Consider the following 26,312-nt stretch of genomic DNA (forward strand, 5'->3'; position numbering starts at 1 on the left):
AACATGGCTTTGTGAAAGGGAAACTGTGTTTGACAAATTTATTAGAGTTCTTTGAGGATGTAACAAGTAAGGTGGATAAAGGGGAACCAGTAGATGTAGTGTATTTGGATTTCCAAAAAGGCATTCATAAGGTTGCACAGAAAAGGTGACTGCACAAGGTAAGAGTTCATGGTGTTGGGGGTGATATCTTAGCAAGGGTAGTGGATCAGCTATCTAACAGGAAACTGAGGGTCAGGATAAATGGGCCATTTTCAGGCTGGCAAACTGTACCTAGTGGAGTGCCACAAGGATTAGTGCTGAGACCACAATCATTTTATGGTTTATATTAATGACTCGGATGAAGGGACTGACTGTATTGTAGCCAATTTTGCTGATGATGTAAAGGTAGCTAGGAAAGCAAGTTGTGAGGAGGCTACAAAGCGTCCAAATAGGTTAAGTGAATGGGCAAAAAAATTGGCAGATGGAGTATAATGTGGGAAAATGTGAGGTTGTTCACTTTGGCAGGAAGAATAGAAAAGCAGAATGTTATTTAAATGGAGAGAGACTGCAGAATACTGCAGTACGGAGGGATCTGGGTGTCCTGGTACATGAATCACAAAAAGTTAGCATGCAGGTACAGCAAGTAATTCGGAAGGCAAATGGAATGTTGGCCTTTCCTGTGAGGGGGGTGGAATATAAAAGTAGGGAAGTCTTGCTACAACTGTACAGAGCATTGAGAGAACACCTAGAGTACTACATACAGTTTTGGTCTCCTTACTTAAGGAGGGATATATTTGCGTGGGAGTCAGTTCAAAGAAGGTTCACAAGGCTGACTTGAAGGATGACAGGGTTGTCTTATAAGGAAAGGTTGAGCAGGTTGGGCCTATACTCATTGGAGATTAGAATGAGGTGTGATGTTATTGAAACATATAAGATTTTGAGAGGGTTTGACAGGGTAGATGCTGAGAGAACGTTTCCCCTCATGGGGGAATTTAGAACTAGGGGGGCACAGTTTAAAAATAAAGGGTCTCCCACTTTAGACGAGATGAGGAGGAATTTCTTCTCTCAAGAGGGTCATTAGTGTTTGGAATTCTCTTCCCCAGAGAGCAGTGGAGGCTCAATAATTGAATATATCCAAGACTGAGTTAGATAGATTTTTGATCAACAAGGGAGTCAAGGGTTATGGGGGAACAGACAGGAAAGTGGAGTTGAGACCACAATCAAATCAGCCATGATCTTACTGAATGGCAAAGCAGGCTCAAGGCCTGAATGGCCTACTCCTGCTCCTGTTTCTTTTGATCTTATGTTCTTATGGTACAGAAATTTCAGTGTAAACTCGCTTTGTAATTTCCTTTTCTTGAGAACATTCGAGGCTGCCTGAGCAGCTATGTTTGCGGAGCGGTTGCTCAATGCATTGTCCACAGTTAATCAGGTTCCAAGTTCATTCCCAGCCCTGTGCTGTGTTAGGTCATTAACTGGTTTGGCAGTAGGTTACTACTTTGTGAACACCCTGAATTTCCCCCATTCCCAGTCATTATCCTTACAAAAGGAAAGAATGGGATACAGCACTTTTGGATAATACGCCTGCAGATTGCGCCAATGCTTTGTGGTTTTGGTACTATTCCAGGTTGATGAACTATCGCGTGCTACTCCCTGACCTCAACCTCTGAGCTAAATTTAACAACTAATCTAACATCAGCTGCCGTATGACAAAGAGAGTTCCAAACTTCTACCATCCTTTGTGTGTGGAAGTGTTTCCTAATCCTGTGGTGGATTCGAGCACTTTTAGACAAAGTAATATTTTATCCTGGTAGGAACTGTCAATTCAGCACATTGAGGCTGCTCCATCATTTTCTAAAATGTGGCAGCTCTTTACTTTTGAATCTCAATCCCCCAAGTCACCCATTAACCTCAACAATTTACACCTCCCCTCGCTTGGAAATACATCTCCCGATTCTGGTGCCTTGATGGGCAATGACTCAACTTGGAATAAATGGTTGTTCAGAACTTGTACCCTGTGATATCTGGTGAGGAGGATCTTTGTTTGTTTGTTAGGACAGAGCCGGGAGGTGCAGTTTCGGTGCTGGGCTGTGTGGGGGAAGTGGGGGTGGGGGAACATTCCCAGATACCACATACACACCTCCTAATGACTGAGTAAAGAGGAAGAGCTAGCACAGGCATGATGAGCCAAATGGCCTCCTCCTGTGACATATCTCTGCTGGTTCGTTCCTGGCCTTTCTGCTGGTCTGTGGTTGGGCTGGTGGAGTGGAGAATGGAGAATTGAGAACACAGACCTCGTTCAGCTGAATCACTGACACCAGGATAATATGGAGATGCTGAGCCTTCCTGTGAACAGTGCACAGAACCACAGTATACAGGACAGGCTGAGATCCATTGCTGCACCACTTTGTTTCTGAACTGAAGCTGCAGCACCTCCCTGCCTGGATGAACATAAGAGCAGGAGGCCATTCAGCCCATAGAACCTTTCTGCCATTCAATGAGATCATGGCTAATCAGTGATCTAACTCCATATATCGGCTTTTGCCCCATTCCCCTTAATACCTTTGGATAACAGAGATCTATCAATCGGAGTTAAATTTAACAACTAATCTAACAGCAGCTGCTGTTTGACAAAGAGAGTTCCAAACTTCTATCACCCTTTGTGTGTGGAAGTGTTTCCTAATTTCACTCCTGAAAGGACCGCCTCTAATTTTTAGGCTCTACCCTTAGTCCTAGGCTCCCAAACAGTGGGGAGATAATTCAGAAGTTACACCCAGGTAGTGCCTGGATCCTCCTGATCACTGGCTCAGTCCAAGAGAGAGTCTGCACACCTCTTCACAGCAGCACAAGGTTCAAAGCAGGTGGATCCTCAAAAGAGGAACATTACACAAGACAACAGGTCACTTGTTGGTCCCCACCGGTTTAAAGGGAGCAAGGTTAATCCACACTTTGCCCATCAGAATTTCACTGCTGCTCCTGCACACATTAAAACATCGATCCCAAAAAATCATACATTTCACTGAATCACAAGGGATGTAAGCATTGAAGATAATGTATCGGTTCTATATTCATCTCATAAACAGAAAATAACTGACATGACTCTGCGGAAGCACACTGACTGAGATTCCTTTCTATCGTTTTGCCAGTAATGTTATTCTCCTGTTCTCCGAAACACAAGGTTTGGGGAGTGAGCTGACAGTTCATTTAGTTTGTGACATCAGGAAACATGTCCAGCTCCTGAGAAGCTCTTTTATGTTTCAAGCTTTGTACATCTTGCACCTGCCTCTCCCAGGTGCACTCTCCGAGTCAGTCTGGGAATGACCATTCAGCTCATCTGATCCTATTCTTTCCATTGCCCCATTCAACTGTTCCTTTAATGGCCTCAGCCACCTCCTGGGCTACAGGCTCCAGTTGTTATGGTTCTGGGTGAAGGCAAACCCCCAGAAACCCAACCCCCACACCCCCGAAACTTGCCTTTTGTAACCCATGGCAGCAGAAACCCGCTTGCCAGGTCTGACCCACCATGGGATGTTACAGGAAGGCCAGCATGTGTCATGTTCCTGAACACCGAGTGAGTTAAAGCGGATCAGGTTAGGTTATACACTGGATCCGAGGCTTTTGAATACTGTTTTTTTTTTATTTGTTCGCCAGCATTTATTGCCCATCCCTAACTGCCCTCATTCAGAGCGCATGTTTAAGAGTCAACCACGTTGGGTCTGGAGTCATGTCAGCGAGACTGGGTAAGGACGGCAGATTTCCTTCCCTAAAGTGCATTAGTGAACCAGATGGGTTTTTATGACAATCGACAATGTTTTCATTAGACTTTTAATTGAATTCAAATGCCACCATCGCGGTGGGATTTGAACCTGGGTCCCCAGAGTATTACCCTGGGTCTCTGGGTTACCAGTCCAGTGACAATACCACTGTGCCACCGCCTCCCAGGCGTTGGTCTGACAGGTGCTCATCTCAAAGCAGCCTGGGGGATCTTGTCGTGCATGACCAGCCAGATTACACTGATGTCGTACATTACAACAGTGACTGCACTTCAGAAGCTTTCAATGGCCCTAAAGTGTTTTGTGACATCCTGAGGAGGTAGAAGGAGCTCCAGAAATGAAAGTGCTTTCAGCTGCTTTGCTGAGGGCTGTGGAGAAACAACTTGTCAAATCTAATGGACTGACATTAAGAGTTTCTCTTGGGTGAGATATTTCTTCCTGGAGTCCTGGTCATTGCCGAGTTATCTGAACACACCCTGTGTGAGGCTGTGAGGCTCCCCCAAGGGGAGCTTGAATTCCACTTTTACCGGGGAGGAGAGATATGCCAGTTTTCCGGCACCCTACGGCAGGATTGGCCTCAGCTGGGATGCCAACCTTAGTCGATCTACCTGCCAAAACTCACAGCTTTGGCTGTTACGGGTGTACAATTGGAAACCTGATGGAACCCGTGGGTGTGGAGGGGAAATTGGAGGTCATCAACAGTTGCAGAGGTGGGGGGGACAAAATACTATTGGCCAGAGATTCAAATAAACCCCCAATTAATGAACAAGTTGAGAAAGAAACAAATTAAATCTGTCCCTGCAAATCTGTAGAAACCGAGTGTCCATGGGCCTCACTGTCTGTATCTCTTTAGTGATTCGATATAATCAAAGTTTTTGTGCAAGAACAGGATCTGGTCGATGTCGTCTGGTAGCAGAGCTGATCTGGTCTGGTCTGGAATGTTACTGGAACAGAAGAAAGCTGTGGCGGCGGAGACAGAGGTGGCGGGAATGGCCAGGTACTGTTTGGCCAGGCTGGCCACAGCGGGGAAGCGATGCTCATTGTTTCTCCACCACTCGAAGGGGTTGGTGTTGCGTTTACGCAGGGGCTCGGCAAGGTAACTCTCCAGCTGCTGGTGAATCTCTGGCATCCGTTCAGTGGGATCTTCACCGAACAGGAGGTCGTACTCGCATTGGCTGGGCTTGTGGCTGCCCTTGCGATCTCGGTGCTTGCTGCCTAGCTCGTGTACCGTGGCGTTGTGCTCGTCTGAGGAGGAGCTGGAGGAGTGGGACTGGGGACTGGGCACGGCACTGGACAGCATGTTCTTCACCTTGTTGTGGACCTTGTCCCGTGTGTCGGCGCTCAGGAAGCGAAGGTCCTTGAATCGAGGGTCTAAAAAGGATGCCACTATTGCGGGACTCTCCATCATCTCATCATCGTCAGGGAGGTGCCAGCGTTTGGCAATCTCTGACCTGATCTTTGCACTCACTGTTCTGACGATACAGCCTTGGTCACTGTGGTGATGCATGAGGGCTGTTATCACTCCATGGAGACAGGGGACCAAGGAGGACACGGAGGCATTTTGCTCTTCACTTAAGAAAGATGAGGCCACTTTAAGAGTCTTGAGGATGGGCAGTAGATCCTGCAGAAGTTTCCACTGGTGATCAGACAGGTTTGGAACAGTCAGGTGCCCAGTTCGATCCTCTTCCAGCACCATGCTCACTGTCCAACGCAACTCCAGCAGTCTCTCGCACATGTCCAAGGTGCTGCTCCAGTGAGTAGCAGCGTCCATGACCAGCGTCAGCCGCTCTTTGTTCATCTCTGCCAGCTTGGCATTGAGCTCGGCATTTGCCCGGGTGCTGTGAATGAAGTGGTTGACGACGCGGCGAGCGACGCTCAGCGTGTGCTGCACCTGCTCCACCTGCAGCCCCAGCCTGATGCACAGCTGCAGCATGCGGCCGGCGCAGCACAGACTGGACCAGCCAAACTGCTCCTGCAGCAGGCGCGAGCTGCTCAGCAGGCTGCCCGCACTGTCGTGCACCACGCAGCTCACCGCCTTGCTGGAGATGCCAAACTCGCCGATGACCGAGAAGAGCAGCTCACCGATATAATCCGGTGCTGGGTTGTACTGGGGGGTGGTCTTGAGTACGCAGCGCGCCAGGCGCCAGCGACAGTCAATGAAATGCCCCACGATGGTGAGGTAGGTCTGTTTGCCCTGTGAAGTCCAGGTATCAGTGGAGAGAGTCAGAGATGGGACCGAGTGTAGATAGTGCTCCAACTGTAACTTGGCAAGGGTGAATTTGTGTCTCAGGCTAGTGGCTAAAAGTGTGCTTGAGGGTATTTTATAACTCGAGTCCAGAAAGCCAAGCAGCCTCCTAAAGCCCTCGTTGTTGATGAGAGAGAGGGGCTGAAGGTCTCGGAAAACCATTCCCAGGATCAGGTCGCTGATCACCTCCTCTCTTTTCTCCGAGCAGGGCCTGACGTCGTGCAGGACAAGTTCGGAGATGCTCACTGGCTTGTTCTTCTTCACTTCAGGCTCCTGCCCCATGGACTCAGAGGACGAGGAGCCCTCGTCCTGGGACTGGCGAAGATCGAGCTCACTCAGGTTGTGTTTGCGTCTCAGGTGCTCGCGGAGGCTGGTCATGCTGTTGTGGTAGCACAGCTGCTTCCGGCAGAGACTGCACTCCACACAGCGCTCGTTCAGCTTCTTGAAGAATTCCCAGGTTTGGGTCTTTTCTTGGCAGCTCACGGGTGAGGCTCGATTGAAGTTCAGCTCGCCTCCCTTCCTCCTCCTGGACCCCGCACTCCCCTCCCTGGCCAAGTGGTAAGATCGCAGCACCATGGAGAGCTCGTCTGCACATGAACACACAAAAACATTCAGGACAGCCAAACGTCCAGTTCACAGAATCAGAACATAACACAGAATGTGCGGCACAGAAACAGGCCATTCAGCCCAACAGATCTGTGCTGTTCATGGTACAAGCCTCCTCCCTCTTATCTTTATCTCACTTTATCTACATATCCTTCTGTTTCTTTCTCCCTCATGTATTTATCCATCTTCGCCTTAAATGTATCTATACTGCTCCCTGTGGGAGTGAGTTCCACATTCTCCCCACTCTCTGGATAAAGACGTTTCTCCTGAATGCCCCATTGGATTTATTAGTGACTGTCTTAGATTGATGACCCCGAGTTCTGGTCTTCCCCGCCCCCGACAAGTGGGAACATTTTCTGTACACCTACTGATCAAATCCTTTCATGATATTAAAGACCCCAAGAGGTTGCCCCTCAGCCTTCTCTTTTCCAGAGAAAAGAGCCCTCATCTTGTTCAGCATTTCCAGAATGAAAGAGCACACATACAAACATATTAATTAGGAGCAGGAGTAGGCCACAACATGTCACACAGCAATACCATTCAGCCCATTGTGCCTCTGCCAGCTCCTTGAAAGAGCTATCCAATTAATCCCACTCTCCTGCTCTCTCTACATTGTCCTGTAGATATTTCCCCTTCAGATATTTATCCAAATCTCTTTTGAAAGTTATTATGAAGTTTACTTCCACCAGTCTCTCACGCACTGCATTCCAGATCAGCACAGTAATATTGTGGAACTGACTGCAAATGATCAGAGAGATCTGGTGACTTCAGTCCTGTACCATTTGCCATGCTCCCCACTTTGCAAATCCTCAGCAGCTTCTGCCCAAGTCAGTCTGAGCCTTCGTCCAGCCTGGTTATACAATAACGACTGCACTGGGATTTGCTGCTGTTCCCTCTCCTCCTCTCACAGATCCCCCAGCTTCCTGACAACCGCCTGTCCTATTTAAAACATCTGCTCTTTCTTTAGTTTCCTATCTCCATTCAGAAGCGCAGACCCTTCCTCATTATCCTGACACCAACACCTGCAAACTTAATAATAGCAGATCACTGACCAGTGGGTATGGACACCAGGCAGTGGGGTTCAGGCAGTGGGGTTCAGGCACTGGGCACCACTCACATTCCCTCTCACCCTCTCTCCATCCTCCCTAGTGTAGTACTGGGCAGCACGGTATGGGCACTGGGTTACAAGCACCAGGCAGTGATGGCACTGGGCAGTGGGGTACAGGCACCGGGCAGTGGGGTACAGGCACCGGGCAGTGGTGACACCAGGCAGTAGGGTACAGGCAACGGGCAGTGGTGGCACTGGGCAGTGGGGTACAAGCAGTGGGGTACAGGCACCAGGCAGTGGGGTACAGGCATCGGGCAGTGGTGGCACCGGGGCACAGGCACCAGGGTACAGGCACCGGACAGTGGGGTACAGGCACCGGACAGTGGGGTACAGGCACCGGACAGTGGTGGCATCGGGCAGCGGGGTACAGGCACCGGACAGTGGGGTACAGGCACGGGGCAGTGGGGTTGAATTTACTGACAGAGTTAGTGAGCACTGGCTAAATTTAAACTAACATTCCACCCTAGGCTGTGACTGTACCTTCAGCTAATGCAGTACAGGATTCACTAACTCCAGCAAAGGGGTTGATTTCCTGGTCCTCGTCAGCCTCTAATCGAGCTGCACACTCTCGCAGCATATCCGATATCCTCTTACTGCTGTATGTCGTGAAGGTTACCTTGACGGAATAAAGGAACAACATTAATAGTTTCTTCAAAGCCTGCCCTGCGATGGGAAGAAATTGGCTACAGAATCTACACATTCTCATCTCAGTGTTTGACTGAAACGGGGAGGGGGAAGTTGTGGGGAGGTGGGGTTGTGAGGAGAGAGGGTGTGGGTGTGGACAGGGAGATTCGGGGGTGGGAGGTGGGGCGCATTGTAACTTTATTATTTGTTAAGCTACACAGACCAAAGGGTCACAGATTCAACGCCCATCCCGAGCTCGCTGAACTGAGTCAGAAACCAGCGGAGCTGCTACTCGCAATCTGCGGCAGGAGAGGAGGAGAAACCAGTCTCACAATTTCATGTTCGGATATTGAAGTTGGGAACAATAACTCACAGGACTATCTATCCCAAGAAGCTGTGTGATTTTTGGAGTTCTGGCCTTGCTGGCCAGGATGCGAGGGATTCGCTCAGCTCTGCTGTTTCCCTGCAGCTTATTGTGGTCAACAGCCTCCTCTGTAAAGTGGATGCGATGATTCCTCTCCAGGTGTAGCCGGAGGACAGTGGCACTGCCCGAAGTGACCAGCTCCTTGCTGCAGATGTTGCACACGGTGGTTTTCTCATCTCTCCTGGTTACATATTTCCAGATGTCACTGGCACGGGGCATCTCGCTACAGACCGGACTCCTCACCAGCACTGGTCAGACTGAAATAAAACAGGGACACTTGTGACACCTCCTCCTTGCAAACACCTGCTCTCCATCTTACCTTCATCAACTCCATCGCTCACTCCCGCACCTCCCATCACATTCCCCTCTCACACTCCCTCCATCCACCCTCACACTCCCTCCATCCTCCCTCCCACACTCCCTCCATCCTCCCTCCCACACTCCCTCCATCCTCCCTCCCACACTCCCTCCATCCTCCCTCACACTTCCTCCATCCTCCCTCCCACACTCCCTCCATCCTCCCTCCCACACTCCCTCCATCCTCCCTCCCACACTCCATCCATCCTCCCTCCCACACTCCCTCCATCCTCCCTCCCACACTCCCTCCATCCTCCCTCCCACACTCCCTCCATCCTCCCTCCCACACTCCCTCCATCCACCCTCCCACACTCCCTCCATCCTCCCTCCCACACTCCCTCCATCCTCCCTCTCACACTCCCTCCATCCTCCCTCCCACACTCCCTCCATCCTCCCTCCCACACTCCATCCTCCCTCTCACACTCCCTCCATCCTCCCTCCCACACTCCATCCATCCTCCCTCCCACATTCCCTCCATCCTCCCTCCCACACTCCCTCCATCCTCCCTCCCACACTCCCTCCATCCTCCCTCCCACACTCCCTCCATCCTCCCTCCCACACTCCATCCATCCTCCCTCCCACACTCCATCCATCCTCCCTCCCACACTCCCTCCATCCTCCCTCTCACACTCCCTCCATCCTCCCTCCCACACTCCCTCCATCCTCCCTCCCACACTCCATCCATCCTCCCTCCCACACTCCCTCCATCCTCCCTCTCACACTCCCTCCATCCTCCCTCTCACACTCCCTCCATCCTCCCTCCCACACTCCCTCCATCCTCCCTCCCACACTCCATCCTCCCTCTCACACTCCCTCCATCCTCCCTCCCACACTCCATCCATCCTCCCTCCCACATTCCCTCCATCCTCCCTCCCACACTCCCTCCATCCTCCCTCCCACACTCCCTCCATCCTCCCTCCCACACTCCCTCCATCCTCCCTCCCACACTCCATCCATCCTCCCTCCCACACTCCATCCATCCTCCCTCCCACACTCCCTCCATCCTCCCTCTCACACTCCCTCCATCCTCCCTCCCACACTCCCTCCATCCTCCCTCCCACACTCCATCCATCCTCCCTCCCACACTCCCTCCATCCTCCCTCTCACACTCCCTCCATCCTCCCTCTCACACTCCCTCCATCCTCCCTCCCACACTCCCTCCATCCTTCCTCCATTCCATTCTCACCCTCCCTCTCTCTCTCACATTCTCTCCATCCTTTTGTTGCCACGGAAACGAACCGGAAGCGCTTCCGGTAGAGACCCGGAAGTCGCCGAAAGACAGAGAAAAAACCCCCACCCCCAGAGAGAGAGAGAGAGAGAGAGACCCCCACCCCCAGGGACAGAGAGAGAGAGACCCCCACCCCCCAGGGACAGAGAGAGAGAGACCCCCACCCCCCAGGGACAGAGAGAGAGGGAGAGACCCCCACCCCCAGGGACAGAGAGAGAGACCCCACCCCCAGGGACAGAGAGAGAGACCCCACCCCCAGGGACAGAGAGAGAGACCCCACCCCCAGGGACAGAGAGAGAGACCCCACCCCCCAGGGACTGAGAGAGAGGGAGAGACCCCCACCCCCAGGGACAGAGAGAGAGAGAGACCCCACCCCCAGGGACAGAGAGAGAGAGAGATCCCCACCCCCAGGGACAGAGAGAGAGAGAGACCCCACCCCCAGAGAGAGAGACCCCACCCCCAGGGACAGAGAGAGAGAGAGACCCCACCCCCAGAGAGAGAGACCCCACCCCCAGGGACAGAGAGAGAGAGAGAGACCCCACCCCCAGAGAGAGAGACCCCACCCCCAGAGAGAGAGACCCCCAGGGACAGAGAGAGAGAGACCCTCACCCACTGGGACAGAGAGAGAGAGAGAGACCCCACCCCCAGGGACAGAGAGAGAGACCCCACCCCCCAGGGACTGAGAGAGAGGGAGAGATCCCCACCCCCAGGGACAGAGAGAGAGAGAGACCCCACCCCCAGGGACAGAGAGAGAGAGAGAGACCCCCACCCCCAGGGACAGAGAGAGAGAGAGACCCCACCCCCAGGGACAGAGAGAGAGACCCCACCCCCAGAGAGAGAGACCCCCAGGGACTGAGAGAGAGGGAGAGACCCCCACCCCCAGGGACAGAGAGAGAGAGAGACCCCACCCCCAGAGAGAGAGACCCCCAGGGATTGAGAGAGAGGGAGAGACCCCCACCCCCAGGGACAGAGAGAGAGAGAGACCCCACCCCCAGGGACAGAGAGAGAGAGAGATCCCCACCCCCAGGGACAGAGAGAGAGAGAGACCCCACCCCCAGAGAGAGAGACCCCACCCCCAGGGACAGAGAGAGAGAGAGACCCCACCCCCAGAGAGAGAGACCCCCAGGGACAGAGAGAGAGAGACCCTCACCCACTGGGACAGAGAGAGAGAGAGAGATCCCACCCCCTGGGACAGAGAGAGAGAGAGACCCCCAGCCCCAGGGACAGAAAGAGAGAGAGAGAGAGACCCCCACCCCCAGGGACAGAAAGAGAGAGAACCCCGCCCCCAGGTTTATGAAAGTTGGGTTTATTTATTAGTTTATTAAAGTTGGATTTATTTATTAGAGTTGGGTTTATTTATTAAGGTTTATTGGAGTTGGGTTTATTTATTGTTTATTAGAGTTGGGTTTATTTATTAGAGTTGGGTTTATTTATTAAGGTTTATTAGAGTTGGGTTTACTTATTAAGGTTTATTGGAGTTGGGTTTACTTATTAATGTTTATTAGAGTTGGGTTTATTTATTAGACTTGGGTTTATTTATTAAGGTTTATTAGAATTGGGTTTATTTATTAGAGTTGGGTTTATTTATTAAGGTTTATTAGAGTTAGGTTATTTATTAGAGTTGGGTTTATTTATTGTTTATTAGAGTTGGGTTTATTTATTGTTTAATAGAGTTGGATTTATTTATTAGAGTTGGGTTTATTTATTAAGGTTTATTGGAGTTGGGTTTATTTATTAGAGTTGGGTTTATTTATTAAGGTTTATTAGAGTTGGGTTATTTATTAGAGTTGGGTTTATTTATTAAGGTTTATTAGAGTTGGGTTTATTTATTAAGGTTCATTAGAGTTGGGTTTATTTATTGGACTTGGGTTTATTTATTAAGGTTTATTAGAGTTGGGTTTATTTATTAAGGTTCATTAGAGTTGGGTTTATTTATTGGAGTTGGGTTTATTTATTAGAGTTGGGTTTATTTATTAAGGTTCATTAGAGTTGGTTTTATTTATTGGAGTTGGGTTTATTTATTAAGGTTTATTAGAGTTGGTTTTATTTATTGGAGTTGGGTTTATTTATTAAGGTTTATTAGAATTGGGTTTATTTATTAAGGTTTATTGGAGTTGGGTTTATTTATTAAGGTTTACTAAGGCTCGGTTTATTTATTGGAGTTCGGTTTATTTATTAAGGTTTATTAGAGTTGGATTTATTGATTAAGGTTTATTAAAGTTGGATTTATTGATTAAGGTTTATTAGAGTTGGGTTTATTTATTAAGGTTGGGTTTATTTATTAGAGTTGGATTTATTGATTAAGGTTTATTAGAGTTGGATTTATTGATTAAGGTTTATTAAAGTTGGAATTATTGGGGTCGGGTTGATTTATTGGGGTCGGGTTGATTTATTGGGGTTTATTGGGGTCGGGTTTATTTATTGGGGTCGGGTTGATTTATTGGGGTTTATTGGGGTCGGGTTGATTTATTGGGGTTTATTGGGGTCGGGGTGATTTATTGGGGTCGGGTTGATTTATTGGGGTTTATTGGGGTCGGGGTGATTTATTGGGGTCGGGTTGATTTATTGGGGTTTATTGGGGTCGGGTTTATTTATTGGGGTCGGGTTGATTTATTGGGGTTTATTGGGGTCGGGTTGATGTATTAGGGTTTATTGGGGTTGATTTATTGGGGTCGGGTTGATTTATTGGGGTTTATTGGGGTCGGGTTGATGTATTAGGGTTTATTGGGGTTGATTTATTGGGGTCGGGTTGATTTATTGGGGTTTATTGGGGTCGGGGTGATTTATTGGGGTTTATTGGGGTCGGGTTGATGTATTAGGGTTTATTGGGGATGATTTATTGGGGTCGGGTTGATGTATTGGGGTTTATTGGGGTCGGGTTGATGTATTAGGGTTTATTGGGGTTGATTTATTGGGGTCGGGTTGATTTATTGGGGTTTATTGGGGTCGGGTTGATTTATTGGGGTTTATTGGGGTCGGGTTGATGTATTAGGGTTTATTGGGGTTGATTTATTGGGGTCGGGTTTATTTATTGGGGTTTATTGGGGTCGGGTTGATGTATTAGGGTTTATTGGGGTTTATTGGGGTCGGGTTGATGTATTAGGGTTTATTGGGGTTGATTTATTGGGGTCGGGTTGATTTATTGGGGTTTATTGGGGTCGGGTTGATGTATTAGGGTTTATTGGGGTTGATTTATTGGGGTCGGGTTGATTTCTCTCTCGCTGACTCCCAGCTCCCGGGATCATTTCGAGTTCTCGCTCCGCCCCGGCCGCCGTCCGCCGCTCCCATGGCAACGCGGCCTAGATCCGCTCCCCAAGCCTGAATCGAGTGCCGGCTCCGCGGGTGAGTTTCTGCCGAATTTCGGCCCCGGCGGGGCTGCGATCACCCACAGGGAGGAGGGTAGGCCCCGAGCCACGGGCTCCATTATTCGGTCCATATCCTCCCTCCCCACGGTTTCCGGACCCCAGGCTCCTTCCTCGCCCTGTGCTGCTCCCACCTGGGGCCGGGAATTGGCCTCAGTACCTCTGGGGTCGGGTTGGAGTGGTCAGATGGCCTCAGTACCTCTGGGGTCGGATTGGAGTGGTCAGTTGGCCTCAGTACATTTGGGGTCGGGTTAGAGTGGTTAGTTGGCCTCAGTACCCCTGGGGTCGGGTTAGAGTGGTCAGTTGGCCTCAGTACCCCTGGGGTCGGGTTAGAGTGGTCAGTTGGCCTCAGTACATCTGGGGTCGAGTTGGAGTGGTCAGTTGTCCTCAGTACCCCTGGGGTCGGGTTAGAGTGGTTAGTTGGCCTCAGTACCCCTGGGGTCGGGTTGGAGTGGTCAGTTGGCCTCAGTACCCCTGGGGTCGGGTTAGAGTGGTCAGTTGGCCTCAGTACATCTGGGGTCGAGTTGGAGTGGTCAGTTGTCCTCAGTACCCCTGGGATCGGGTTGGAGTGGTCAGTTGGCCAATCGTTTACCAATGACTCTTGCTAGACAGAATTGGGCATGATGCACCACCCAGTCAAATATCATGCTCACCCTCATTGCCCTGCTTGTTCATTGGCGACTGTGATCAAGGTGCCTGCATGGGGGGTGCTGAATACCTGTTGGTTGGGGGTGGAGCGGCTGGGTGGGGGTAAACACTGGCTGTCAACTGTGGTCCCTGCACCCAAAATCTCAGGGAGGAAGTTGATCTTAGATTTCCAGTAAACAAACCCCTCTGTTCCCTGCAAAAGGGGAACCATAAATACCCTGGACTTGGCATCCGAGTGAAACTGATTTCCCGAGTTCCTCTCATTCACTTCAGATGAAAGGTTTCCCAAATACAAGTTCATCTGGAATATCAGTTAAAATTGTCACCAGGCTCAATATTCACTCCCTCCACCACCGACGCACAGTAGTAGCAGTGTGTGTACCATCTACAAGATGCACTGCAGGAATTCACCAAGGCTCCTTAGACAGCACCTTCCAAATCTCTGAGCTCTACCATCTAGAAGGACAAGGGCAGCAGATAGATGGGAACACCACCACCTGGAAGTTCCCCTCCAAACCACTCACCATCCTGACTTGGAAATATATCACCGCTCCTTCACTGTCGCTGGGTCAAAATCCTTGAACTCCCTTCCTAACAGCACTGTGGGTGTACCTACACCTCATGGACTGCAGCGGTTCAAAAAGCAGCTCACCACCACCTTCTCAAGGGCAATTAGGGATGGGCAATAAATGCTGACCCAGCCAGCGATGCTCATATCTAATGAATAGTTTAAGTTATTATTGAATCTACTTCCACTGCCCTTTCAAGCAGCACATTCCAGATCACAAGTACTTACTGCATAAAAGATATTCACCTCATCTCCCCCTCTGGTTCTTTTGCTTTTGTACCTTAATCGGTGTCCTTCTGGTTACTTACCCTCTTACCAAAGTAAAGTGTCTCCTTATTTATTCTTGAACGCTTCTATCAAATCTCCCCTTAATATTCTCTGCTCTAAGGAGAACAGTCCCAGTTTCTCCAATCTCTCCACATAACTGAAGTGCCTCACCACGCTTATTTGTTTTCATTGTGTAGGACTGAAAGCTGCTTAGCTCCCTTGGTGTGGACACACCTGAAGAGATGTTCTCCACAGGTGTGATGAGGACCTGGATATCATCGGTGACTTTGGGTGAGAGTTTTATTCATGTCAGAATTTGTTTTCTTTCGATTGGCTTTGAATTCTAGAGGACAGTGCCCCTCCCCTGGCCCCTGATCGTTTTTTAGCAAGTGGGTGTCAGGAAGGAATAGGATCAAACTCAGGCATTGTGCCTTTTGGACAAATAGCTTGTTGAATAGAGAGCTGGTGCCTGTGGAACGCAGGAATCAGGAGAAATGTAATTCGCAGGGAGGATAATATTGTTCTTATGAAAAGTTTGTGATGTGTAGATTGTTTTAGGAATGAGACATTTGGCAGAAGAAGCAATGATGACATGAGGAAAATCATTTTCACACAGCGTGTTGTTAGGATCTGGAATGCGCTGCCCGAGGTTGTGGTGGAGAAAGGGAACTGGATCATTATCCAAAAAGGAAAGGTGTGCAGGGCTAAGGGGGAAAGGCATTGGTTGAATTCAGAGGGTGGCTCGTTTTTTGGCTGGTGCAGACACGATGGGCCAAGTGGCTTCTTCCTGTGCTGTAAACCATGATTCTATGACATGATGGGCGAGTGGCCTCCATTGCTGTAACCATTCGAGAATTTAGCACTGGTTGGTTAATTTTACTGTGTTTCCTCCATTTTTCAGCAAATATGCTGACTTGCTGCCTCTACCCCCTTTCTGCACCCCTGGGGGGGCAAAAGATCCCTGGACACTCTCACCCAGTCCTCCTGGCAGGCTCATGCCCCAGACATTAGACCAGCCTGTCTGTCCAGTGCTAGATCAGCCAGACCAGCTCAAACTGTTGTGCCTCTCCACCAATTAATCTCCCATTTATTGCAGAACCATCCTGCAGGACAAGGACAACCCCAATCTCTGCTACGACCAAAACCCCTCCCCTGACCCTCCTCACCTCTGTAGATATAAAAGCTCCACCAAGAGCCTCAAAACCCACTGCCAACCAGCGTTCTGCACCTCCCAGCCCTAACTCTCCATCACATTCTCGATTCATCTCCAGATCCTGACTGCATAATCTTTACCTCATTAGCTTTCTGTTCCACACTCGCGTTGATAAACCTGGCCTGTTCCCCAGGGACCGCGAAAGCTACTTTGTTAGTTGTAAAGCACTTTTCTATGTCCTGAGGTGGTGAAAGGAGCAAAGTTCTCCAAGATCGTCGTCATCCAACGCCATTTATAGAGTTCCAACCTGTTGAAGAATGGAGGAGAGAGCCTGGGACGAGAGAGGAATCGCAGTAGTTATGGTGATGGAGGAGACATGGTGATCCATTCCTGATCAATGGAGATCATGATCATAAATAGATCAATTCCTAATCTAATTCCTTTCTCCTGTCAGCATGAATTCCACTGATCAATGTGACAAATAGAATAAGATCATAACTTGAGAACACTGGCTAATTAGGATAGTGAAAAGCTATTAAAAAGTGAAACTATTTCTTTCTTGTTTCCTCTTTAGTGCCCCCCTGCTGTGGTCGAGGTGCAGTATGGGCAGGAGGCGGTTAGTGTGGAGTGTAAACTTTGGCAGGGAACTGTTGGGAAAATGGCCTGTTTCTGTATTTTTTTTATATTCATTCATGAGATTTCAATGTTGCTGGCTAGGCCAGCATTTGTTGCCCATCCCTAATTGCCCGTGAGAAGGTGGTGGTGAGCTGCCTTCTTGAACCGCTGCAGTCCATGTGGTGTAGGTGCTGTTAGGGAGGGAGTTGTAGGATTTTGACCCAGAGACGGTGAAGGAACGGCGATATATTTCCAAGTCAGGATGGTGTGTGGCTTGGAGAAGAACTTCCAGGTGGTGGTGTTCCCATGTGTCTTTGTCCTTCTAGATGGTAGTGGTTGTGGGTTTGGGAAAGTGCTGTCGAAGGAGGCTTGGTGAATTCCTGCAGTTTATCTTGTAGATGGTGCACACACTGCTGCTACTGTTTCTCTGCTGTAGTTACAATATTATTTGTTCTCATTAAAGAAATTGTTAATGTTCCTTTAGGAGCCACGAGACTGATCAGCTCCTCGCCAGCTTCCCATCTCCAGCGAGCTTTCCCGTCCGGGGTCACGCTGCCTCCCTCCGTTTGCCAGCAGAGCAGCCGCACCATGGCCACCCTCCACCAGATGCACAAGATGGGCAAGCCTAAGCGGCCGCCCCCCAGGGTGGGCCCCACCTTCAGCCGGCCCCAGCTGAAAGGGGTGGTGCTGAAGACCATGATCCGCAAACCCAAGAAGCCCAACTCAGCCAACCGCAAGTGTGCCCGCGTCCGGCTGAGCAACGGCAAGGAGGTGATCGTCTTCATCCCCGGAGAGGGCCACAATCTCCAGGAGCACAACATCGTGCTGGTGGAGGGGGGCCGCACGCAAGACCTCCCGGGCGTCAAGCTAAAAGTCGTGCGCGGGAAGTACGACTGTGCTCACGTTCAAAAGAAAAAGTAAAAGGCCGCGTGTTATTAAACTCGTGCCCGGGACTGAGCCTCAATAATTAAAGCTGTTTGCATCCACGCCTGGCAGCATTGCTTTCGTTCACAGTTTCTCCCACTCCGCTCACCCAGATACCGAAAGACAGTCTGTCTGTGGGCTGATGGGGACTCTCAGGTGTGGATCACCAGCCTGTTAATAACATGGTACACACACTGTAATAGTGCACACCAGTAGGAGTTTATCACTTTCTCTCTGTTCATTCGACTGTGAAACACCCAAAACTACAGGTCTACCCCTCTTTAACACTGGTACAGTACTAATGGGTACAGGTCTATCACTATAACACTGGGGTACAGTACTGTTGGGTACAGGTCTATCACTATAACACTGGGGTACAGTACTGTTGGGTACAGGTCTATCACTATAACACTGGGGTACAGTACTGTTGGGTACAGGTCTGTCACTGTATATACTGGGGTACAGTACTGTTGGGTACAGGTCTGTCACTATAACACTGGGGTACAGTACTGTTGGGTACAGGTCTGTCACTGTATAACACTGGGGTACAGTACTGTTGGGTACAGGTCTGTCACTGTATAACACTGGGGTACAGTACTGTTGGGTACTGGTCTGTCACTATAACACTGGGGTACAGTACTGTTGGGTACTGGTCTGTCACTATAACACTGGGGTACAGTACTGTTGGGTACAGGTCTGTCACTGTATAACACTGGGGTACAGTACTGTTGGGTACTGGTCTGTCACTATAACACTGGGGTACAGTACTAATGGGTACAGGTCTATCACTATAACACTGGGGTACAGTACTGTTGGGTACAGGTCTATCACTATAACACTGGGGTACAGTACTGTTGGGTACTGGTCTGTCACTATAACACGGGTACAGTACTAATGGGTACAGGTCTGTCACTGTATATACTGGGGTACAGTACTGTTGGGTACAGGTCTGTCACTGTATAACACGGGTACAGTACTGTTGGGTACAGGTCTGTCACTGTATAACACTGGGGTACAGTACTGTTGGGTACAGGTCTGTCACTGTATAACACTGGGGTACAGTACTGTTGGGTACAGGTCTGTCACTGTATATACTGGGGTACAGTACTGTTGGGTACAGGTCTGTCACTGTATAACACTGGGGTACAGTACTGTTGGGTACAGGTCTGTCACTGTATAACACTGGGGTACAGTACTGTTGGGTACAGGTCTGTCACTGTATATACTGGGGTACAGTACTGTTGGGGACAGGTCTGTCACTGTATAACACTGGGGTACAGTACTGTTGGGTACAGGTCTGTCACTGTATAACACGGGTACAGTACTGTTGGGTACAGGTCTGTCACTGTATAACACTGGGGTACAGTACTGTTGGGTACAGGTCTGTCACTGTAACACTGGGATACAGTACTGTTGGGTACAGGTCTGTCACTGTATAACACTGGGGTACAGTACTGTTGGGTACAGGTCTGTCACTGTATATACTGGGGTACAGTACTAATGGGTACAGGTCTGTCACTGTATATACTGGGGTACAGTACTAATGGGGACAGGTCTGTCACTGTATAACACTGGGGTACAGTACTGTTGGGTACAGGTCTGTCACTGTATAACACTGGGGTACAGTACTGTTGGGTACAGGTCTGTCACTGTATAACACTGGGGTACAGTACTGTTGGGTACAGGTCTGTCACTGTATATACTGGGGTACAGTACTAATGGGTACAGGTCTGTCACTGTATATACTGGGGTACAGTACTAATGGGGACAGGTCTGTCACTGTATAACACTGGGGTACAGTACTGTTGGGTACAGGTCTGTCACTATAACACTGGGGTACAGTACTGTTGGGTACAGGTCAGTCACTGTATAACACTGGGGTACAGTACTGTTGGGTACAGGTCAGTCACTGTATAACACTGGGGTACAGTACTGTTGGGTACAGGTCAGTCACTGTATATACTGGGGTACAGTACTAATGGGTACAGGTCTGTCACTGTATAACAATGGGGTACAGTACTGTTGGGTACAGGTCTGTCACTGTATAACACTGGGGTACAGTACTGTTGGGTACAGGTCTGTCACTGTATAACAATGGGGTACAGTACTGTTGGGTACAGGTCTGTCACTGTATAACACTGGGGTACAGTACTGTTGGGTACAGGTCTGTCACTGTATAACACTGGGGTACAGTACTGTTGGGTACAGGTCTGTCACTATAACACTGGGGTACAGTACTGTTGGGTACAGGTCAGTCACTGTATAACACTGGGGTACAGTACTGTTGGGTACAGGTCAGTCACTGTATAACACTGGGGTACAGTACTGTTGGGTACAGGTCAGTCACTGTATATACTGGGGTACAGTACTAATGGGTACAGGTCTGTCACTGTATAACACTGGGGTACAGTACTGTTGGGTACAGGTCTGTCACTGTATAACACTGGGGTACAGTACTGTTGGGTACAGGTCTGTCACTGTATAACACTGGGGTACAGTACTGTTGGGTACAGGTCTGTCACTGTATAACACTGGGGTACAGTACTGTTGGGTACAGGTCTGTCACTATAACACTGGGGTACAGTACTGTTGGGTACAGGTCTGTCACTGTATATATTGGGGTACAGTACTGTTGGGTACAGGTCTGTCACTATAACACTGGGGTACAGTACTGTTGGGTACAGGTCTGTCACTGTATATACTGGGGTACAGTACTGTTGGGTACAGGTCAGTCACTGTATAACACTGGGGTACAGTACTGTTGGGTACAGGTCAGTCACTGTATATACTGGGGTACAGTACTAATGGGTACAGGTCTGTCACTGTATAACACTGGGGTACAGTACTAATGGGTACAGGTCTGTCACTGTATAACACGGGTACAGTACTGTTGGGTACAGGTCTGTCACTGTATAACACTGGGGTACAGTACTGTTGGGTACAGGTCTGTCACTGTATATACTCGGGTACAGTACTGTTGGGTACAGGTCTGTCACTGTATAACACTGGGGTACAGTACTGTTGGGTACAGGTCTGTCACTGTATAACACTGGGGTACAGTACTGTTGGGTACAGGTCTGTCACTGTATAACACTGGGGTACAGTACTGTTGGGTACAGGTCTGTCACTGTATAACACTGGGGTACAGTACTGTTGGGTACAGGTCTGTCACTATAACACTGGGGTACAGTACTGTTGGGTACAGGTCTGACACTGTATAACACTGGGGTACAGTACTGTTGGGTACAGGTCTGTCACTGTATAACACTGGGGTACAGTACTGTTGGGTACAGGTCTGTCACTGTAACACTGGGGTACAGTACTGTTGGGTACAGGTCTGTCACTGTATAACACTGGGGTACAGTACTGGTGGGGATGGGTCTGACACTGTATAACACTGGGGTACAGTACTGTTGGGTACAGGTCTGTCACTGTATATACTGGGGTACAGTACTGTTGGGTACAGGTCTGTCACTGTATAACACTGGGGTACAGTACTGTTGGGTACAGGTCTGTCACTGTATAACACTGGGGTACAGTACTGTTGGGTACAGGTCTGTCACTGTATAACACTGGGGTACAGTACTGTTGGGTACAGGTCTGTCACTGTATATACTGGGGTACAGTACTGTTGGGTACAGGTCTGTCACTGTATATACTGGGGTACAGTACTAATGGGTACAGGTCTATCACTATAACACTGGGGTACAGTACTGTTGGGTACAGGTCTATCACTATAACACTGAGGTACAGTACTGTTGGGTACAGGTCTGTCACTGTATATACTGAGGTACAGTACTAATGGGTACAGGCCTATCACTATAACACTGGGGTACAGTACTGTTGGGTACAGGTCTATCACTATAACACTGGGGTACAGTACTGTTGGGTACAGGTCTGTCACTGTATATACTGGGGTACAGTACTAATGGGTACAGGCCTATCACTATAACACTGGGGTACAGTACTGTTGGGTACAGGTCTATCACTATAACACTGGGGTACAGTACTGTTGGGTACTGGTCTGTCACTATAACACTGGGGTACAGTACTAATGGGTACAGGTCTGTCACTGTATATACTGGGGTACAGTACTGTTGGGTACAGGTCTGTCACTATAACACTGGGGTTACAGTACTGTTGGGTACAGGTCTGTCACTGTATAACACTGGGGTACAGTACTGTTGGGTACAGGTCTGTCACTATAACACTGGGGTACAGTACTGTTGGGTACAGGTCTGTCACTATAACACTGGGGTACAGTACTGTTGGGTACAGGTCTGTCACTGTATAACACTGGGGTACAGTACTGTTGGGTACAGGTCTGTCACTGTATATACTGGGGTACAGTACTGTTGGGGACAGGTCTGTCACTGTATAACACTGGGGTACAGTACTGTTGGGTACAGGTCTGTCACTGTATAACACTGGGGTACAGTACTGTTGGGTACAGGTCTGTCACTGTAACACTGGGATACAGTACTGTTGGGTACAGGTCTGTCACTGTATAACACTGGGGTACAGTACTGTTGGGTACAGGTCTGTCACTGTATATACTGGGGTACAGTACTAATGGGTACAGGTCTGTCACTGTATATACTGGGGTACAGTACTGTTGGGTACAGGTCTGTCACTATAACACTGGGGTACAGTACTGTTGGGTACAGGTCTGTCACTATAACACTGGGGTACAGTACTGTTGGGTACAGGTCTGTCACTGTATATACTGGGGTACAGTACTGCTGGGTACAGGTCTGTCACTGTAACACTGGGGTACAGTACTGTTGGGTACAGGTCTGTCACTGTATAACACTGGGGTACAGTACTGGTGGGGATGGGTCTGTCACTGTAACACTGGGGTACAGTACTGTTGGGTACAGGTCTGTCACTGTATAACACTGGGGTACAGTACTGTTGGGTACAGGTCTGTCACTGTATAACACTGGGGTACAGTACTGGTGGGGACAGGTCTGTCACTGTAACACTGGGGTACAGTACTGTTGGGTACAGGTCTGTCACTATAACACTGGGGTACAGTACTGTTGGGTACAGGTCTGTCACTGTATAACACTGGGGTACAGTACTGGTGGGGACAGGTCTGTCACTGTATAACACTGGGGTACAGTACTGTTGGGTACAGGTCTGTCACTGTATAACACTGGGGTACAGTACTGTTGGGTACAGGTCTGTCACTGTATAACACTGGGGTACAGTACTGTTGGGTACAGGTCTGTCACTGTATATACTGGGGTACAGTACTGTTGGGTACAGGTCTGTCACTATAACACTGGGGTACAGTACTAATGGGTACAGGTCTATCACTATAACACTGGGGTACAGTACTGTTGGGTACAGGTCTATCACTATAACACTGGGGTACAGTACTGTTGGGTACAGGTCTGTCACTGTATATACTGGGGTACAGTACTAATGGGTACAGGTCTGTCACTGTATAACACTGGGGTACAGTACTGTTGGGTACAGGTCTGTCACTGTATATACTGGGGTACAGTACTGTTGGGTACAGGTCTGTCACTATAACACTGGGGTACAGTACTAATGGGTACAGGTCTATCACTATAACACTGGGGTACAGTACTGTTGGGTACAGGTCTATCACTATAACACTGGGGTACAGTACTGTTGGGTACAGGTCTGTCACTGTATATACTGGGGTACAGTACTAATGGGTACAGGTCTATCACTATAACACTGGGGTACAGTACTGTTGGGTACTGGTCTGTCACTATAACACTGGGGTACAGTACTAATGGGTACAGGTCTGTCACTGTATATACTGGGGTACAGTACTGTTGGGTACAGGTCTGTCACTATAACACTAGGGTACAGTACTGTTGGGTACAGGTCTGTCACTGTATAACACTGGGGTACAGTACTGTTGGGTACAGGTCAGTCACTGTATATACTGGGGTACAGTACTAATGGGTACAGGTCTGTCACTGTATAACACTGGGGTACAGTACTGTTGGGTACAGGTCTGTCACTGTATAACACTGGGGTACAGTACTGTTGGGTACAGGTCTGTCACTGTATATACTCGGGTACAGTACTGTTGGGTACAGGTCTGTCACTGTATAACACTGGGGTGCAGTACTGTTGGGTACAGGTCTGTCACTGTATAACACTGGGGTACAGTACTGTTGGGTACAGGTCTGTCACTGTATAACACTGGGGTACAGTACTGTTGGGTACAGGTCTTTCACTGTATAACACTGGGGTACAGTACTGTTGGGTACAGGTCTGTCACTGTATAACACTGGGGTACAGTACTGTTGGGTACAGGTCTGTCACTTTATAACACTGGGGTACAGTCCTGTTGGGTACAGGTCTGTCACTATAACACTGGGGTACAGTACTGTTGGGTACAGGTCTGTCACTGTATAACACTGGGGTACAGTACTGGTGGGGATGGGTCTGTCACTGTAACAATGGGGTACAGTACTGTTGGGTACAGGTCTGTCACTGTATATACTGGGGTACAGTACTGTTGGGTACAGGTCTGTCACTGTATAACACTGGGGTACAGTACTGATGGGTACAGGTCTGTCACTGTATAACACTGGGGTACAGTACTGTTGGGTACAGGTCTGTCACTGTATAACACTGGGGTACAGTACTGTTGGGTACAGGTCTATCACTATAACACTGGGGTACAGTACTGTTGGGTACAGGTCTGTCACTGTATATACTGGGGTACAGTACTAATGGGTACTGGTCTATCACTATAACACTGGGGTACAGTACTGTTGGGTACAGGTCTATCACTATAACACTGGGGTACAGTACTGTTGGGTACTGGTCTGTCACTGTATATACTGGGGTACAGTACTAATGGGTACAGGTCTATCACTATAACACTGGGGTACAGTACTGTTGGGTACTGGTCTGTCACTGTATAACACTGGGGTACAGTACTAATGGGTACAGGTCTGTCCCTGTATATACTGGGGTACAGTCCTAATGGGTACAGGTCTATCACTATAACACTGGGGTACAGTACTGTTGGGTACTGGTCTGTCACTGTATAACACTGGGGTACAGTACTGTTTGGTACAGGTCTGTCACTATAACACTGGGGTACAGTACTGTTGGGTACAGGTCTGTCACTGTATAACACTGGGGTACAGCACTGTTGGGTACAGGTCTGTCACTGTATAACACTGGGGTACAGTACTAATGGGTACAGGTCTGTCACTATAACACTGGGGTACAGTACTGTTGGGTACAGGTCTGTCACTGTATAACACTGGGGTACAGTACTGTTGGGTACAGGTCTGTCACTGTATAACACTGGGGTACAGTACTGTTGGGTACAGGTCTATCACTATAACACTGGGGTACAGTACTGTTGGGTACAGGTCTGTCACTGTATATACTGGGGTACAGTACTAATGGGTACTGGTCTATCACTATAACACTGGGGTACAGTACTGTTGGGTACAGGTCTATCACTATAACACTGGGGTACAGTACTGTTGGGTACTGGTCTGTCACTGTATATACTGGGGTACAGTACTAATGGGTACAGGTCTATCACTATAACACTGGGGTACAGTACTGTTGGGTACTGGTCTGTCACTGTATAACACTGGGGTACAGTACTAATGGGTACAGGTCTGTCCCTGTATATACTGGGGTACAGTCCTAATGGGTACAGGTCTATCACTATAACACTGGGGTACAGTACTGTTGGGTACTGGTCTGTCACTGTATAACACTGGGGTACAGTACTGTTTGGTACAGGTCTGTCACTATAACACTGGGGTACAGTACTGTTGGGTACAGGTCTGTCACTGTATAACACTGGGGTACAGCACTGTTGGGTACAGGTCTGTCACTGTATAACACTGGGGTACAGTACTAATGGGTACAGGTCTGTCACTATAACACTGGGGTACAGTACTGTTGGGTACAGGTCTGTCACTGTATAACACTGGGGTACAGTACTGTTGGGTACAGGTCTGTCACTGTATATACTGGGGTACAGTACTGTTGGGTACAGGTCTGTCACTGTATAACACTGGGGTACAGTACTGTTGGGTACAGGTCTGTCACTGTATAACACTGGGGTACAGTACTGTTGGGTACAGGTCTGTCACTGTATAACACTGGGGTACAGTACTGTTGGGTACAGGTCTGTCACTATAACACTGGGGTACAGTACTGTTGGGTACAGGTCTGACACTGTATAACACTGGGGTACAGTACTGTTGGGTACAGGTCTGTCACTGTATAACACTGGGATACAGTACTGTTGGGTACAGGTCTGTCACTGTAACACTGGGGTACAGTACTGTTGGGTACAGGTCTGTCACTGTATAACACTGGGGTACAGTACTGGTGGGGATGGGTCTGACACTGTATAACACTGGGGTACAGTACTGTTGGGTACAGGTCTGTCACTGTATAT

At 49.0% G+C, this 26,312-nt stretch overlaps 2 protein-coding genes across 2 annotated transcripts; one reads left to right on the plus strand and one right to left on the minus strand.

Moving 5' to 3' along the window:
- Nucleotides 1-4,584: 4,584 nt before the first annotated feature.
- Nucleotides 4,585-6,450, minus strand: LOC144671308 (E3 SUMO-protein ligase ZBED1-like). Its single transcript, XM_078533120.1, has one exon. It carries the CDS (start codon nucleotides 6,373-6,375, stop codon nucleotides 4,585-4,587), a length of 1,791 nt encoding a protein of 596 aa, XP_078389246.1. The 5' UTR covers nucleotides 6,376-6,450.
- A 7,091-nt stretch (nucleotides 6,451-13,541) lies between these two features.
- On the plus strand, nucleotides 13,542-17,944 carry mrps12 (mitochondrial ribosomal protein S12). Its single transcript, XM_078533415.1, has 3 exons — nucleotides 13,542-13,686; nucleotides 15,387-15,480; nucleotides 17,442-17,944. The coding sequence occupies exons 2-3, from the start codon at nucleotides 15,432-15,434 to the stop codon at nucleotides 17,876-17,878; spliced, it is 486 nt and encodes a 161-aa protein (XP_078389541.1). The 5' UTR covers nucleotides 13,542-13,686; nucleotides 15,387-15,431; the 3' UTR covers nucleotides 17,879-17,944.
- The last annotated feature ends 8,368 nt before the right edge of the window (nucleotides 17,945-26,312 follow it).

The sequence above is a fragment of the Cetorhinus maximus genome, chromosome 32 (genome assembly GCF_964194155.1).
Source record: "Cetorhinus maximus chromosome 32, sCetMax3.hap1.1, whole genome shotgun sequence".
NCBI lineage: Eukaryota > Metazoa > Chordata > Chondrichthyes > Lamniformes > Cetorhinidae > Cetorhinus > Cetorhinus maximus.